This window comes from Equus quagga, chromosome 6 (genome assembly GCF_021613505.1).
Source record: "Equus quagga isolate Etosha38 chromosome 6, UCLA_HA_Equagga_1.0, whole genome shotgun sequence".
Lineage (NCBI taxonomy): Eukaryota > Metazoa > Chordata > Mammalia > Perissodactyla > Equidae > Equus > Equus quagga.
In genome coordinates, this window is record NC_060272.1 from 130,584,516 (window position 1) to 130,599,528 (window position 15,013).

General features: G+C 44.8%; 1 protein-coding gene across 2 annotated transcripts in view; it reads left to right on the forward strand.

Annotated features, from left to right (window-relative positions):
* The first annotated feature begins 6,482 nt into the window (after window positions 1-6,482).
* Window positions 6,483-15,013, forward strand: part of NFX1 (nuclear transcription factor, X-box binding 1) — a 61,361-nt gene continuing 52,830 nt past the window's right edge. For both annotated transcript variants that reach the window (XM_046663613.1, XM_046663614.1), the window contains exons 1-2: window positions 6,483-6,618; window positions 10,269-11,270. In XM_046663613.1, the coding sequence (XP_046519569.1) occupies window positions 6,594-6,618; window positions 10,269-11,270 (1,027 nt within the window). In that variant the 5' untranslated portion in view covers window positions 6,483-6,593. The remainder of the gene's footprint in view (window positions 6,619-10,268; window positions 11,271-15,013) is intronic.

Sequence of the window (15,013 nt, forward strand, 5' to 3'; positions counted from 1 at the left end):
CAAAACCGAAAGCTCTTGAGTTGTCCTTGATGCCTACTTTTTGCCTCACCCTACACGTTCAATTCATTATTAAACTCTGCTTTTAACCTCTAAGTGTTTCTCAAATCCGACCCCTCCTCTCTTTTCCTCTCTCAACTCTGCTTGGCCTAGACATCCTCGCATAGTCTTTTGGAATAAATTATTTGCTTTCTCTTCTTGCATAGTTTGACTTCCTTGAGTCCATTCGTCACATACTATGCTTACCTTTCTAAAATAAAACCTGGTCATGTCATTCCCTTACTTAAAGTCTTTCATGATTCCCTGACACCTCCACCAGGACATAAAAAGTTACCTGTGACTTGGGACCTGCCTCTGTAATGGTTTATGGCTTGGTCTTTTCAGAACAGCATTCTCTTTCTTTGAGAGAAGTATCTCCCCCATTCTAACTATGAGATTATTGGAAAAATACCAATTAGAGTTGCCCTACCCTTACTTTTCCAAGCTATGAGCGGGGAGGGGGGCTTGTGACCAGGCTGTGCCTATTGAAGTTCATCCCTCAGATTTCCTAAATGGAAACAAAGCAAAAAAAATTTTTTAACTTTTTGTCAATATGAAAAGCTTGCGATATTGAGGCCAGAGAGGAGCCAAGATGAGAGGGAGAAGGAAAGAATCCTCATGGCACTGAACCCGTTTGATCCGAGATTCCCAGAGTGCGCCAAGTCTCTGCACCTCTTCCTTTAATTCTGTGAGCTATCTGAGAATTCTTCCAATAAACCCCCCTTTCTGCTTAAACTAATTGGATTTGGGTTCCTGTCACTTGCCAGTAAGAGTCCTGAAAAATTTCTCTGCAGCCTCTCTCCATGCCCTGGCCCACTTTTCAGTTTTATGCCCTCTTGATTGCTTCCAGTTCCCCCCTATCCACTACACAGTCCTGATTCTCTGCCTCTGCTCATACAGCTTCCCCTCCGTGGAGCTTCCTTAACATCTTTGTCATTCTGCTAATTCTTGCTGTACTTGGAAGGGTCCAAAAGCCAGGCCCTGGTCTGTGTCAATCCCAGTGAATTTAAGGAAAGTGGAGAGGATGAATCCTGTGGTAGAGAGCCCTGGGCACCACATAGCCTCTGATGATCACTCCTCTAGCTGTGCCCAGAGAGCGTCCCTGGTCAGTATCTCACCTGTTAACCCTTAGAAGCAGAATTGAGTGCAGGTGTTCTCCTTAGGGTCTGACCTATCAGCCCTGGGAGTTTAGCAAGGGTGGGGGAGATTGGAATGACCCAATAGAGAATCACAGTTTGGCATTTGTACCTCTATTATCCATAGCCCTTAGCTTTCCTTAAAAGGAAATTGTCTTACAGTTAGATCACCTAGAGGGTTGTTTATCATTATCATCATTATTATTATTATTATTATTATTATTATTGCTGCCTGGGTCCTACCCCCATAGACTCTGATATAACTGATCTGAATACAATGTGGGCACTTGGATTTTTAAAAGTTCCCCAAGCAGTTCTTACACGTGGCTGACGTTAAGAACCGCTGCTCCAGGGGACTGGATCAGTCTGAACCTGTTTTCATGGGTAAGCAGTCTGGGCTGTTGTCATCAACTTCTGCGATAAAGAGATAGGTAATGATTGCCCCAAGGCAGAGTTTTCATCCAGAGAATGAGTTGAGAAATTTGGCTCCTCTATTTTTTGGAAGAGTTTGTGAAGGACTGATGTCAGTTCTTTGGACATTTGGTAGAGTTCACCAGTGAAGCCATCTGGGCCTGGGCTTTCTGGGAAACTTTTATCACTAATTCAATCTCTCATTTTAGGTCTATTCAGATTTTCTATTTATTCTTGAGTCCGTGTTGGTAGTTTGTGTATTTCTAATTTGTTGGCATACAGTTGTTCGTGGTATTCCCTTACGATACTTTTTATTTCTGTAAGTTTGGTAGCAATGTCCCCTCTCCCATTCCTAATTTTAGTAATTTGAGTTTTCTCTTTTTTTTCTTTGTCAGTCTAGCTAAAAATTGGTCAGTTTGGTTGTTTTTGTTTAATGAACCAAGTTTTGTTGATTTTTCTCTATTTTTCTATTTTTTATTTCATTCTTCTCTAACCTTTATTATTTCTTTCCTTCTTGTTTTGGTTTCATTTGCTCTTCTTTTTCTAGTTTCTTAAGGTAGAAGGTTGGGATTTGAGATCTATTTTTTTAATTAATAAACTTTACTTTTTAGAGCAGTTTTAGGTTCACAACAGAATTGAGCAGAGAGTACAGAGAGTTCCTAATGACACCCTGTCCCATACGCACAGCCTCCCCCACTATAGACGTCCCTCACCAGAGTGTTACATTTGTCACAATCCATAAACCTACATTGACACTTGGTTGTCACCCAAAGCCCATAGTTTACCTTAGAGTTTACTTTTGGTGTTTTGACAATGTATGCATCATTCAGGTATCACACAGAATAGTTTCACTACCCTGAAAATCCTTTGTGCTCTGCCTATTCATCCTCCCTCCCCCTAAGCGCTGGCAACCACTGATTTTTTTTTTCTTTTTTTTTTTTTTTTTGAGGAAGATTAGCCCTGAGCTAACTTCTGCCACCAATCCTCGTCTTTTTGCTGAGGAAAATTGGCCCTGAGCTAACATCCATGCCCATCTTCCTCTACTTTATATGTGGGACGCCTACCACAGCATGGCGTTTGCCAAGCGGCGCCATGTCCGCACCCGGGATACGAACTGGTGAACCCCGGGCCACTGAGAAGTGGAACATGCGAACATAACCACTGCACCACCAGGCCGGCCCTGATCTTTTTATTGTCTCCATAGTTTTGTCTTTTCCAGAATGTCATATAGTTAGAATCATACAGTATGTAGCATTTTCAGATTGGCTTCTTTCACTTAGTAATACGCATTTAAGTTTCCTCCATGTATTTTTCATGGTTTGAGAGCTAATGTTTTTAGCACTGAATACTACTCCATTGTCTGAACAACTTTTTTTTTTTCTTTCTGCTTTTTCTCCCCAAATCCATCCAGTACATAGTTGTATATTTTAGTTGTGGGTCCTTCTAGTTATGGCATGTGGGACGCCGCCTCAGTGTGGCCTGACGAGTGGTGCCATGTCCGCGCCCCGGATCCAAACCCGCAAAACCCTGGGCCGCCAAAGCAAAGCGCACAAACTTCACCACTCGGCCACAGGGCCAGCCCCTGAACTTCTTTTTTAATGTAAGTATTTACAGCGATAAATTTCTATCTGAGCATTGCTGTAATTTCTTGTCAAAGTTTAGGTATTTTGTGGGAAGTACTGTTTGTATAGGAAAGGCAGGATAAATGTCTACTAATTTTCATTTACTTACAAGTTTTGAAAACAGTGAGTAGATTCCCTAGTGTGCCAGTTATGAATTATTGCCTTTCAGTTCCAGATTTATCCTTTTTGTCAGCTCTGTGAAATGGATTTGGGCCCTTTTAATATTGATCCTTTACCAGCTGGTAGGTATTAAGCTTTGTCAGTAGAGGACACCAGAGAGATATTGCAGGACCAAGGGGTTTTGTTTCCTGTTTCCATTGTTTCCGTTAGGCAGGCTTCTGTGCTGTGGGCAGCTTCTCCAGTGTCTGGCTCCTGCAATGCACATGGCTTCTTCAGCACCTGGCTTTTTCAGTGTATGGTGGCCAGGAGCCAGAAACTTCCCTGGGCACCCCCCGCTCAAGGGGTTTGTAGTAGAGAGCCTCTTGTGAGACACCTCCCCACGGATGAGTTTCCCCAGCACCTGACAAGCTAGATTTCTGGCGATTTCTGCCATTGCAGCACCACAGCAGCTTCCCTGCCGTCTAGGGAGCCACAGGCATGTCCTCTCTAACAAGGTCTGCACCTCAGCTCTGGGGTGCTCTTCACTGGACACTTTACCTCAGCCCTAGAGGTAGTGGCTGCTCCTTATATTACTAATTCTGTATTCTTTTAGAATCTCAATCTCCTACTACTCCACGCCCTGTTATAGTCACTAAGTCTTTAAATAAATAAAACGTTCCCTGTTCAAATTACTGCATGGTTCCTCTCTCTTGGTCGGTTCCAGACTGATACATCTAGTTATTTCTAAAGGTAACAATAAGTTTGGTTGGTTTGATGAACTGATCTGTCAAAATTAAGGATTTATGTTCAATAAAGAACAAAATTAATAGTCTTAATGGAATAGAAGACAACTGAAATGTCTAAAACTGATACCTAAATGTCTAAAGTTGATACCTACAATATACAAGAAACCATCAGCAAGAAAAATAGACCAACCCCAATAGAAAAATGGGGCAATGGATGTGAATAAGCAATTTAAAAAAGAGGAAATTCAAAAGGTCATTAGGAAGTGTTCAGACTCATTAGTAATCAGAGAAATGCAAATTGAAACGATGAGATAGCACATCATACCTGTCAGTTTGGAAATAGTTTGGAAGCTGGATAATGGTTTTATCTCATGTCAACTTTTTTTGTTGTTTTTTGAGGCAGATTAGCCCTGAGCTCACATCTGCTGCCAATCCTCCTCTTTTTGCTGAGGAAGACTGGCCCTGAGCTAACATCCATGCCCATCTTCCTCTACTTTATATGTGGGATGCCTGCCACAGCATGGCTTGATAAGCAGTGCATATGTCCACACCTGGGATCTGAACTTGTGACTCCCCGGCCACCCAAGCGGAACGTGTGAACTTAACCGGTGCGCCACCAGGCCAGCCCCTCAAGTCAACTTAAAAAGCAAATTTGCCTGTTATTTTATTCTCAAAATGAGTTTATTCCGGAATAGCCAAAAGAATTTGGGGTGTGCGTGCTATGGCAAACCATAGGTGAATCTAGAAAACAAAGGAGGGAGCTACATTTACAGAGAAAAGGGCAGAGTAGGGAGGGGCTTTTCTAAAGAAAAGTCCATTGGGGAAAAGCAGCAGTTGTGAGGGCGGCAACAGCTTCTCATTAGCTGAGCTGTGGCATTTCTCATTGGCTGGGCTGTTGCAGGGTGGGGAGAGAAATCTTCCTTCAGTAGTAAAGTAGTTTTACTTCCTGTCCAAGATGCAAGGTCTTTCTCGTCCTGGTTGGTATAGTTGACAAAGTATGACAGGGCATGAGAGCTCCCTCTACAGGCCTTTCTAACTCCAATTTAGTTAAGATTTCTTTTATTAATTTCCACACTCAAATATACCTTAGAGGTGTCTCTTCTCTCCATCATATTTGGCTGTCACTCTAGTGCAAGGCCATCATTATCATCTGCATGAGTGTAATACAAGAGTGTAACCAGTCTGTCCACTTCTATACTTGCTTCCCAACAATTCAGTCTTCCCCCGAAAGCAAGAGAAATTTTTAAGTGTAAATCAGATCCCCCTTCTTTGCTTAGAACCTTTCAATAACTTTCCATTGATCTTGGAATAAAATCCATTATCACGTGGATCCAGATCACCACGTGATCTGCATGATCGCCTTACCTACCTCTCCGATTTCATGCTGTGCCACTCTCCTTGCTCACTATTCTCCAGCAAATATTTCAATACATTGATCACTTCAAGCTCTTTCCTTCCTCATAGCCATTGCACATGCTATTCCCTCTGTGAATCTTCACATAGCTTGCTCCTTCTCATCTTTCATTCTACTCAGAGAAGCCTAGCCACCTTTTCTGGAGCAGATCCTAATAAGTCTCTGTCACTGTAACCCTGCTTATTTCTTTCATAACACTAACACAATTTGTAGTTATTTTACAAATTATTAATTTGTAAATATAAATTACTCTCTCTCTCCCCTATTAGACAATGCACTTCATGAGGGCAGGGATCATCTGTGTCTTTTTCACCATTTACCTCCAGCACTTAAAGCAATGCCTAAGACAGAAGATGCATTAAAACATATGTGAATGAATGAACCTATTTCCTGTTCTTGGGGAAGCCTGGACCAGTGAATTACTTTACAAACGCAGATGCTTCACACTGAAATGGTGTCTTCTATTTAGTAATGCAACAACAAAACAAAAACTCCACACATTCGTTTAAAATTTTGTACTTTTAAAGTTTATCAGCTCCTCCAAAAGTCCCCCTTCCTGTTCAGTGTCCATCTGTGTGTGTTTTATAGTCATCTGCCCATTCCTGTCCTTTTCTAATATACGGCTTTTCGTTTTCTAATTGATTTGTAAGAGATCTTTGTATATTAGCCCTTTATCGTTTGTTTTGTAGACGTTTTTTCCCAGGTTGACTTTTGACTACCTACTTGGGTTTTTTGTTTGTTTTAATCCCAAGCCTGAACTACTCTAGGAGGGTGACGATGTCAGAAGACCAGGCGAAGTTGGTTGGGTGGCAGGGCAAAAGGGCAAGGTGGCAGGAAAGCGCAGTGACCCTCAAAAAGGAAAACAATGATTACGCAAGTCCCTTCCCGCCCCCCTCCCTCGCGGTCCTTGCCACCTCCAGCCACCAGTCTCCTCCTTCAGCGCGGCGCCCGGCGCGCCTGTCTGACGTCACGCACGCACTGCTCTGTTGACTCAGGCCGCGCAAGCTCCGTGGCCCGTCTACCGGGCGCGCAATTGCGAATATTGTCGCCGCGCCGGAAGTCCAGAGCACGTGACCGGGTGACAGCGCTCGCTCGGCTGCAGGGCTCGCTTAAGGTGTTGCGGCACGGGATGGCGGAGGCGCCTCCTGTCTCAGGTACTGCCCTGGCCCTCGCGGGACTGGGCCCCCCTCAGAGAGCGGAAATGGGGTCCGTGACGAGTCCTAGGGCTCCAGCCATTCGTATCGCGAGAGCGGCGCGCTCTCTGGTTGGGGATAGTGGCTCGGAAGGGCCACGCCGCGCGCGTCGTGCGTACCGAGATCGCGCCCATCCTCGACTGGGTCGTGAAGCCCGGCGGCTGGGTTTCTAAGCAGAGCGGGTTTGCCCTGGCGCCCAGAGAGTCGATGTGGGTGTCCCGGCCGTCCTGGGGCAGCGGCCTCCCTGATGTGGGACAGGCGGGCGTCGGCCCGGTTGCCGCCCGGGACGGTGGCGGGTTTCCGACGCGTGGCGGCCGTGCGCGCTGTGCCGGACGTGTACGCGTGCGTCTCGGGGCGGCGGCGCGGGCGTTTGGTTTCCAGCCTCAGCCTGCCATGAGGTCGCAGTGTGACTGGCTCTCGTTTTCTCATGTCAGTTAGGAGTAGATAAATTAATTCCCGCAAAGGCTCCCGTTCTGGGCTGTACCTGGTCCGTGATTGTTAGCTCGCTCCCCTCCCGGAGTTGCCTGTGTGTAGAGACAGCCTCATTTGGCTGCTAATGTAACATTCATGTCCTTTTCCTTCAGGGTGCACCTTACATCGTTTTTCCAAACTTTATGGACAGCGACCGAAAAGGAACATTTTATATCGCGACCTCAGTGCACACATACATACATATAAAAGCGAACCAAAAGTTTCAGGAAGCCATGGTTTTCCTATCTGCGAAACACTCTATTTTCTATTTCGTTTGAAAAAATATTTGTCACGACCCACTACATTGGTTTGACTTCAAGGCCCTCTCTTTCTGAGAAACAGGTCAGCAATTTGCAGCATGAGGTTTGTAAACAGTCATTGGTTTGAGTCTTAGTTCTGCTACCTACCAGCTATTGGAGCGCCAAGACGAGTATATAAGTATTTGTGTACTGGGTGGCAGGTAAAATGTTTGTATTACTGAGACTTTTGGTCAAAAAGTTGGAAAACACACCACATTGGTGTACTCTGGTCCTGATTTAGGTATTAAGTCATGTTGGAGGGTGGGAACCTTTTGAGGCTGGTGTTTTGTTATTCTCCCACCCATTCTTTTCCTAGGTCCACTAAATGGGATCCATTGGTCTCCCCATCCTCAGGCTCACTTCTGGCCCATTTCTACACCCTTCAGTTGGGTCGGGCTAGTTGTGAGTCATGTTTTGGCCTCTGGTGGTGTTCCCCAGGTTATAACCTCCTCCCCATTTACTGAGGCAAAGTCCTCTAGTCCCGTGACCTGCCCACTCCCTCTCATGTGCCTTAGTTTGCTTTTGCCTTGGTTCCTATTCCATTTTCTTACTTGCATCCTCTCTAGTCCACACCTCCATCCCTACTCAAGGTTTAGTTCTCTTGCCTGCTCCTGTCCTCAAACACAGCTCAGTCCAGGATTGTCTTTCTGCCTATGGGCAGACTCTCCAATGCCAGCTTTGCCTCTGGATTTTATAATCTGCAGTTGGATTTCCCCTTACTCTGCTTCACCCACCTGTTGGACACCTACCGCACTGCTGTGTTACCTTGGATCCAGGGTACCACTTGTGCTATAGCCAAGCCTTGGTTATAAGACATCCTATTTACTCAGTAACTTCCAGCTACTTAAAATAGTGGGGAAAAAAAGGTGTCTGAACTCCAGTTTCCTGCCTCGTGTGCTCTTTTTCCCTTCCTCATGTCCCTTGAGGGTCTTTCTGAGGGCTTAGCCTACCTCATGTCTAGTGGAACATACACTGTATATGAATATGTGCTGCCTATCTGGACTCTAGATGCATCAACTCCTTACTGCTTAACATGAAACACCCTCTTCTCATCCTTTACCAGGTCACTTTGAACATCTTTACTGACCTTTTTCCTCGCCCTGTCTCCAATCTTGCTTCTTCAAGCAGGAGAGGACTACACAACACTCATTTGGTTTAATCTGCCCATTCCCACCCTTAAGTTATCTCTTATGTTTCTGGAACACCTTCTCTGCCATCTTTTGAATTTGTTTAATCCTCTTGCCATTTTGTAAGGCCATCCACCCCATCCCCAGAATTCTGCCTATGTGAAAGCTTTCAGGACAAATCCTGGATTGAGTGAGAGGTTACCCTATGATCTTTATGATCTTGTTCAGTTCTTTTTTTTTGTTTGCTGAGAAAGATTCACCTTGAGCTAGTATCTGTTTCCAGTCTTCCTCTTTTTGCTTGAGGAAGATTCATCCTGAGCTAACATCTGTGGCCAGTCTTCCTCCATTTTGTATGTGAGTTGCCACCACAGTGTGGCTGATGAGTGATGTAAATCCACTCCTGGGATCCAAACCTGCAAACCTGGGTTGTCAAAGTGGAGCACGCCAAACTTAACCACTACACCACGGGGCTGGTCCTTGTTCAGTTCTTAAGTATATGTTTCTCTGGTACCCACTGCCCAACCTCTGACAGTGCAGCATGGTGTAAGAGCGTGTTCTCTTGGGCCACATTGCCTGGGGTGGAATCCTGAATCTGCTTTGGAATACCCCTGTGGCTTTGGGCAAGCTACTTACTCTCTCCATGTCTCAGTTTTCTCATCAGGAATGTAAGGATTAAATGAGTTAACACGTGCAAAGTGTTTAGAATAGTGCCTGGCACATGTTCAGCACCTAATAAATGTTAGGGCTTATTATTAAACCTGAAACCCACACACTCTGCACTGCACCCATCTGTGGTTGGGTCTGCATGTTTCAGATAGTCTGTAGTCCTAACAGCAGTAATAGAGCACCATTTTAACCACTTTCTATGTGTTAGTAACTTGCTGTACTCTTCCTGGCAGCTCTTGGATGTAGGGATTGTTACCATCTCCATTATATATAAGGAAACTGGGACTCAGTAACTTGCATAAAGACACAATAAGTGATGGACAGGAAATTAAGCCCGTGTCTTCCACACCCTACTGATTCACAGTATGTTCTATTTGCTACACCTACTTCTGACTTTGCTACTAACTAGTTTTGTGTTCTTAGGCAAATCCTTTCATCTTTGTGTTCCGGGGACTGAGTTGACTATACAAAGAAGCATCTGCGGGGGAAAAAATGAGTGGATTGAAGGGGCATATGCTTATTAATTTTTGAGACTCTGGGATTCTGGACCATATTATAGAGTTATGTGTGGAAAAAACTAAAATATATTCCTGGGGGAGGAGATGGGAACTAATGTACTCACTATGCTAAGTACTAGATGAAATCTTATTTAAATCTCACAGTAATCCTTTGGAATAGTATTATCTGTCGTGGATGAGGAAACTAAGGCTAAAAAGCAATCAAGGGCTGTTGCTAGCTCATACCAGAAGTTGGAAGGCCAGATTTTAAACTGATTTTGGCTGTCTCCAAATCCTGTTTACTTGATATTACACAATGCTACCTTAGAGTTTTGAAAGACCTCATGGAACCTGCTGATTGATGTCCCACCCCTGAACAAGGTCCACAAGCACCTTGAACCCGTCACTTTCATGGAAACATAGGCCTTACTAAGAGTCTGCTTTATACAAAGTCCTTAGGAAAATGACTTTTAGATAGGGCTGAGAGTCTTCTGGGCTTCATGGGTGACTAATTAATTTCTTTACTGGCATGTCTATTTCTTATGTCCTAGGTACTTTTAAATTCAATACGGATGCTGCTGAGTTCATTCCTCAGGAGAGAAAAAATTCCGGTCTAAATTGTGGGAGTCACAGGAGACTAGATTCTAACAGGATTGGTAGAAGAAATTACAGTTCACCACCTCCCTGTCAGCTTTCCAGGCAGGTCCCTTATGATGACATCTTGGCTGTTCACCAGCACAGTTATCACCCTTCAGGAAGCAAACCTAAGAGTCAACAGACTGCTTTCCAAACCTCTGCTTCTAATAAATCATTCAAGAGCCATGGCCTTCAGAATCAACCTTGGCAGAAGTTGAAGAGTGAAAAGCAGCATGTCAGAGCCAAGAGAACACAAAGTCTCACTGACCAGACCTCAGATGTGGCTGGCGTAGAAAGTGTGGCCCGGTCAGAGAGTGGGACAGACCCCAGAGAGCACAGCCCTTCTGAGAGCGAGAAGGAAATTGTCGGCGCAGATCCCAGGGGAGCAAAACCCAAAAAAGCAACCCATTTTGTGTACGGCCATGGTAGAGGACCAAAAGTGAAGGGGAAACTCAAAAGTGAGTGGGGTAACAGAATGACTCCAAAACCAGAGGATGCCGGACCTGAGAACGCCAAACCCCTGGGGATCATCCACCCTGACTCTTCAGATGCATCTGTTAGAAAAGGAGTATTAGACGGGTCTGGGGCCAGACGCAATGAGCAGAGAAGATACCCACAGAAAAGGCCTCCTTGGGAAGTGGAAGGGGCCAGGCCACGACCAGGCAGGAATCCACCAAAACAGGATAGCCAGCGACATACAAATGCAGGACCCAGAAACAGCATGGCCCCCATTCCAAAGGATAATGTTAATGAAAGACCACCAAAATCTGCCTGTGACAGTGGGAACTTGGCAGTCGTCAAGTCGTCCAGAAGGGTTGGTCCAGAGAAATGCACCGTGAGGAGGCAGGATCCTCAAGTAGCATCTTTCCCCCAAGGCAAACAGAACCACGTCCTAAAGAACATGGAAACACACACCGGTAAATCTCCTAGATGGGTGGAAATGTTTTTCTTTGTTTTTTTTATTTTAATTTTTGAGTAGGTAATATATTTACACAACTTAGAAACCCAAAAATATAAAAAAGTTCAGAGCGAACAGTCTCTTTCTATCCTTGTTCATCGACTGCCTGGGTCCTGCCACCACCTGTTCCCTCCCCAGTCGGTAAACGCTTACTTAGTTTTATGTATCATAAGCTAATACAAAGACAGAATTTTTCTCTTAACAAATGAGGAATTTAGTAAGTGTTTGTAAAAATGCAGATATGGGTTGTATAGATGTTTGGTTACAGTTTTTTTTTGAATTGTGAAAGTAGGGGATGGTAATGTCTCCACTGCCCCTCCTGGTACCAGCCCACATCATCTCTTGTCTGCTCATCTGCAAGAGTTCCTAACGTCTCCAGTTTCTCTCAGTTCATCTCTTGCACCAGCATCAGAGAGCGATCTTTCTAAAACACATACGGAACTGTGTCACTCCCCTGCTTGATTCCACTCACTTTTTCTCATCACCCACGGATTCTGGCTTCTGCCTTACCCAACAACCTCACGTGCTGCTGCCTCGGACCCCACTACATTTTATTCCCTGGACTCTATACCGTTTTGTCTTTCCATGCTGTCGCTTCTGTGGCTCCCTCTGTCTAGAATGTCTACCACTTAGCTTTCTGGTAAATTCTTACTCATTTTTCAAAAGCTAGTTTAGCCGCATATCCAAGAAACCTTTTCTCACCTCTTGTGGGTAGCACTGATCTTTTCCAGCCCTGTGATATATCTTTCCCTTACATACACGTGCTTCTATTATAGCATCTACCCATGGAAACCGTCATTTGTTATGGGTCAGCTCCCTCTGCTAATCTGTAAGCTCCTTGAAAGCAGAGATGATATGTTTCTTTTCATTTTTGTATCCCTATTGCCTAACACAGCTTGTAGGACATCGTAGGTACTCAGCTCTGACTGATAGAAAGTTCTTCCCTACATTGAACTGGAAACTTCTTTCCTATAAATACTTTCTGTCCCCTGGTTCAAGTTCTGTCCTCTGGAGCAACACGCAGCCGGTCTCTCTCCTCACAGTTTCCCTCCCCATCATTGCAAATCAGCTTTTTGCAGTATTTGAAGCCACTTGTCGTTTTGCCCTGAGTATGTATTTCATCCAGCTAAGCAGCTTCAATGCACTAGCTCTTCCTCATGGACCTTCACCGTTCTGGTCTCCCTCCAGTGAATGTGATCATGAAGCCACCACCTGCCTGGGCCTGTTTTTGCGTTGGCCCATGGTTCTTCTAGTTCTCATTTGCTTCACCTTTTTCTTGGGACCTCAACTTGAGTGTGAACCCAGGCAGTGTTTTCCAGAGTTGTTTTTGAATTCTTAGGCTGGTTAATAGTTTCCTATTGTCTCATAACAAATTACCACAATTATAGTGGTGGCTTAAGATAACACAAATTTATTATATCACAGTTTCTGTGTGTCAGGAGTCTGGGTACAGATTAGCTGAGTTCTCCACTCAGGGTCTCACAGGACTGAAATGTGGCCAGGGGTGCAATCTCGTCGGAGGCATGGGGTCCTCTTTCATGCTCACTGGTTGTTCGTAGGATTTAGTTCCTTATGGTGTAGGACTGAGGTCCTCATTTTCTTGCTGGCTCTCAGCTGGGGGTCACTCTCAGCTGCTCCAGGCCGCCTGTAATTCCCCACCACACGGCCCTCTCCACAGCGTGGCGGTTTGCTTCTTCAAGGCCTACAGGAAAGCATCTGCTGCAGATTCTTCAGATCTCTCTGACTTCTCTCTCTCATTTCTAGAGACTTTTAAAAGAGCTCACCTGATTAGATCGGGCCTAGCCATACTCAAGGGGAGGAGATTATGTAGGGTGTGCCTACCAGGGGGTGGGCATTTTGGAGGCCATCTTAGAGTTCTGCCTAACGAATCTCTCTTGGCCTCACTTGCCCACATGTTCTTGAGAACACTTTATTCATACTTATTGAGTAAATACTATGTGCCAATCACTGTTCTAGGTACTGGGAATAACAGGGGCGCTAGTTTAGATAGGTTGGTCTCTGATGAGAAGACGTGTGAACAGAGACTAGAAGGAAGTGCAGAAGTGTACCATGTGGCTCTCTGGGGAAGAGCATTCCAGACAGAAGGAGAAGCAAGTTTAGATTGGGGTCGGAGGGGGGCTTTGTGAGCAAAGAAGAAGCCGGTGGGAGAGGAGGTCAGAGAGGTTGCAGGGGCTAGATCATGTGAGCCCTTAGATTTGGTTCTGAACAAGGTGAGAAGCAGCTGGAAGGTTTTGGGAAAAGGGATGGCATGATCTTACTAGTATTCTAAAACACCCAGCCTGCTGCGTGGAGAAGAGGCCCTAAGGAAGGAAGGGGCAAGTTAGGAAGCTGTTGGAGTACTTCAGGTCGTTGATGATGGACACCTGGACTGGGTGGTAGTGCTGGGACAGGTGAGACTCAGTTAGACTTTGGATGTATTGGGAAGGTAAAACGGACACGATTTGCAGGTAGACGGGAGGTTGAATGCAAGAGAATGAGAGGAGTTGGGGAGGAAGCCGGGGTGTTGTGCCTGAAGACCACTCCGTATGTGTGGAAGAATAGAATTGTCATATACTGAAGTGGTAAAGCCTGGGAGGGGAAAGGGTGTTGTTTGTTCTTAAAATTTTCTAGTTTGGAATAATTTTAGATTTATAGAAAAGTTGCAAAGATAGTACAGAGAATTCCCATATATCCTTCACCTGGCTTCCTCTAATGTTAACATCTTTCATAACTAACCCTGGTCCTTTGTCAAAACTGAGAAATTAACACTGGTACAATAGTACTAACTGCAGACTTTATTTGGATTTCACCAGTTTTTCCACTAACGTCCTTTTTCTGTTCGAGGGTACCACGTTGCATTTAGTCATCACATCTCCTTAGTCTCTGATCGGTGACTGTTTCTTAGTCTTTCCTTGTTGGAAAGGTGTTTTTGCATGTGTTTTCCTTTGTCCACTCCCTGTTTAGGGAAGATAAAGAATTTGGTTAAATTTGTTAAATTTGAGTTGCCTCTTACACTTCCAAATGGGCATGTTAAGTAGGGAGTTGGATATAAAATTCAGGGAAGAGATCTGGCCTGGAGACTTAAATTTGGGAGTTGTCTGTATGGAGATGGTGTTTAGTGGACTAGAGGAGGTCACCTAAGGTGGGAGCGTAGAGAAGAAGGTTTTGAGGATGGAGCCTTCCTATACCTCAAGGTATCAAGATTGGAAGACAGGGATCCAGCAAAGGAAATGGAGAATGAGTAGCAATTGAACTAGGAAGAGAAACATGTTCTAAACGCCAAATAAAAACAAGAATTCAAGGGGGAGGGAGTGACCAAATGCTACCAATAAGTCCAGAAAGATAAGAAGCACATATTGCTATTGGATTTGGCAGTGTGAAGGTTGTTGGTCTTGATAAGGGCAGTTTTGGTGGAGTGCTAGAGATGAAAGCTTGACTGGAATGGAAAGAGAGGATCGCCTCAAATATGTCGCCCTGGCTGTTTGAGAGTGGCCTCTGCTTACTCTCATTCTGTACTGAGAGCGTCTAGCACTGCCCTGTTCTCCCAGACTTTCTGGACCCCTCGTTCTGTGGTGGTAACATCCCCTCTATCCTTAAGCTGTTTCTGCTTTGCTCCTGCTCTTAATTGACCTATGGCCTTCTCTCAGTTCACCACTTTCCTCACTGCCTCCCACAGCCTGCTCTTTCGCTTATCCTCCTCAC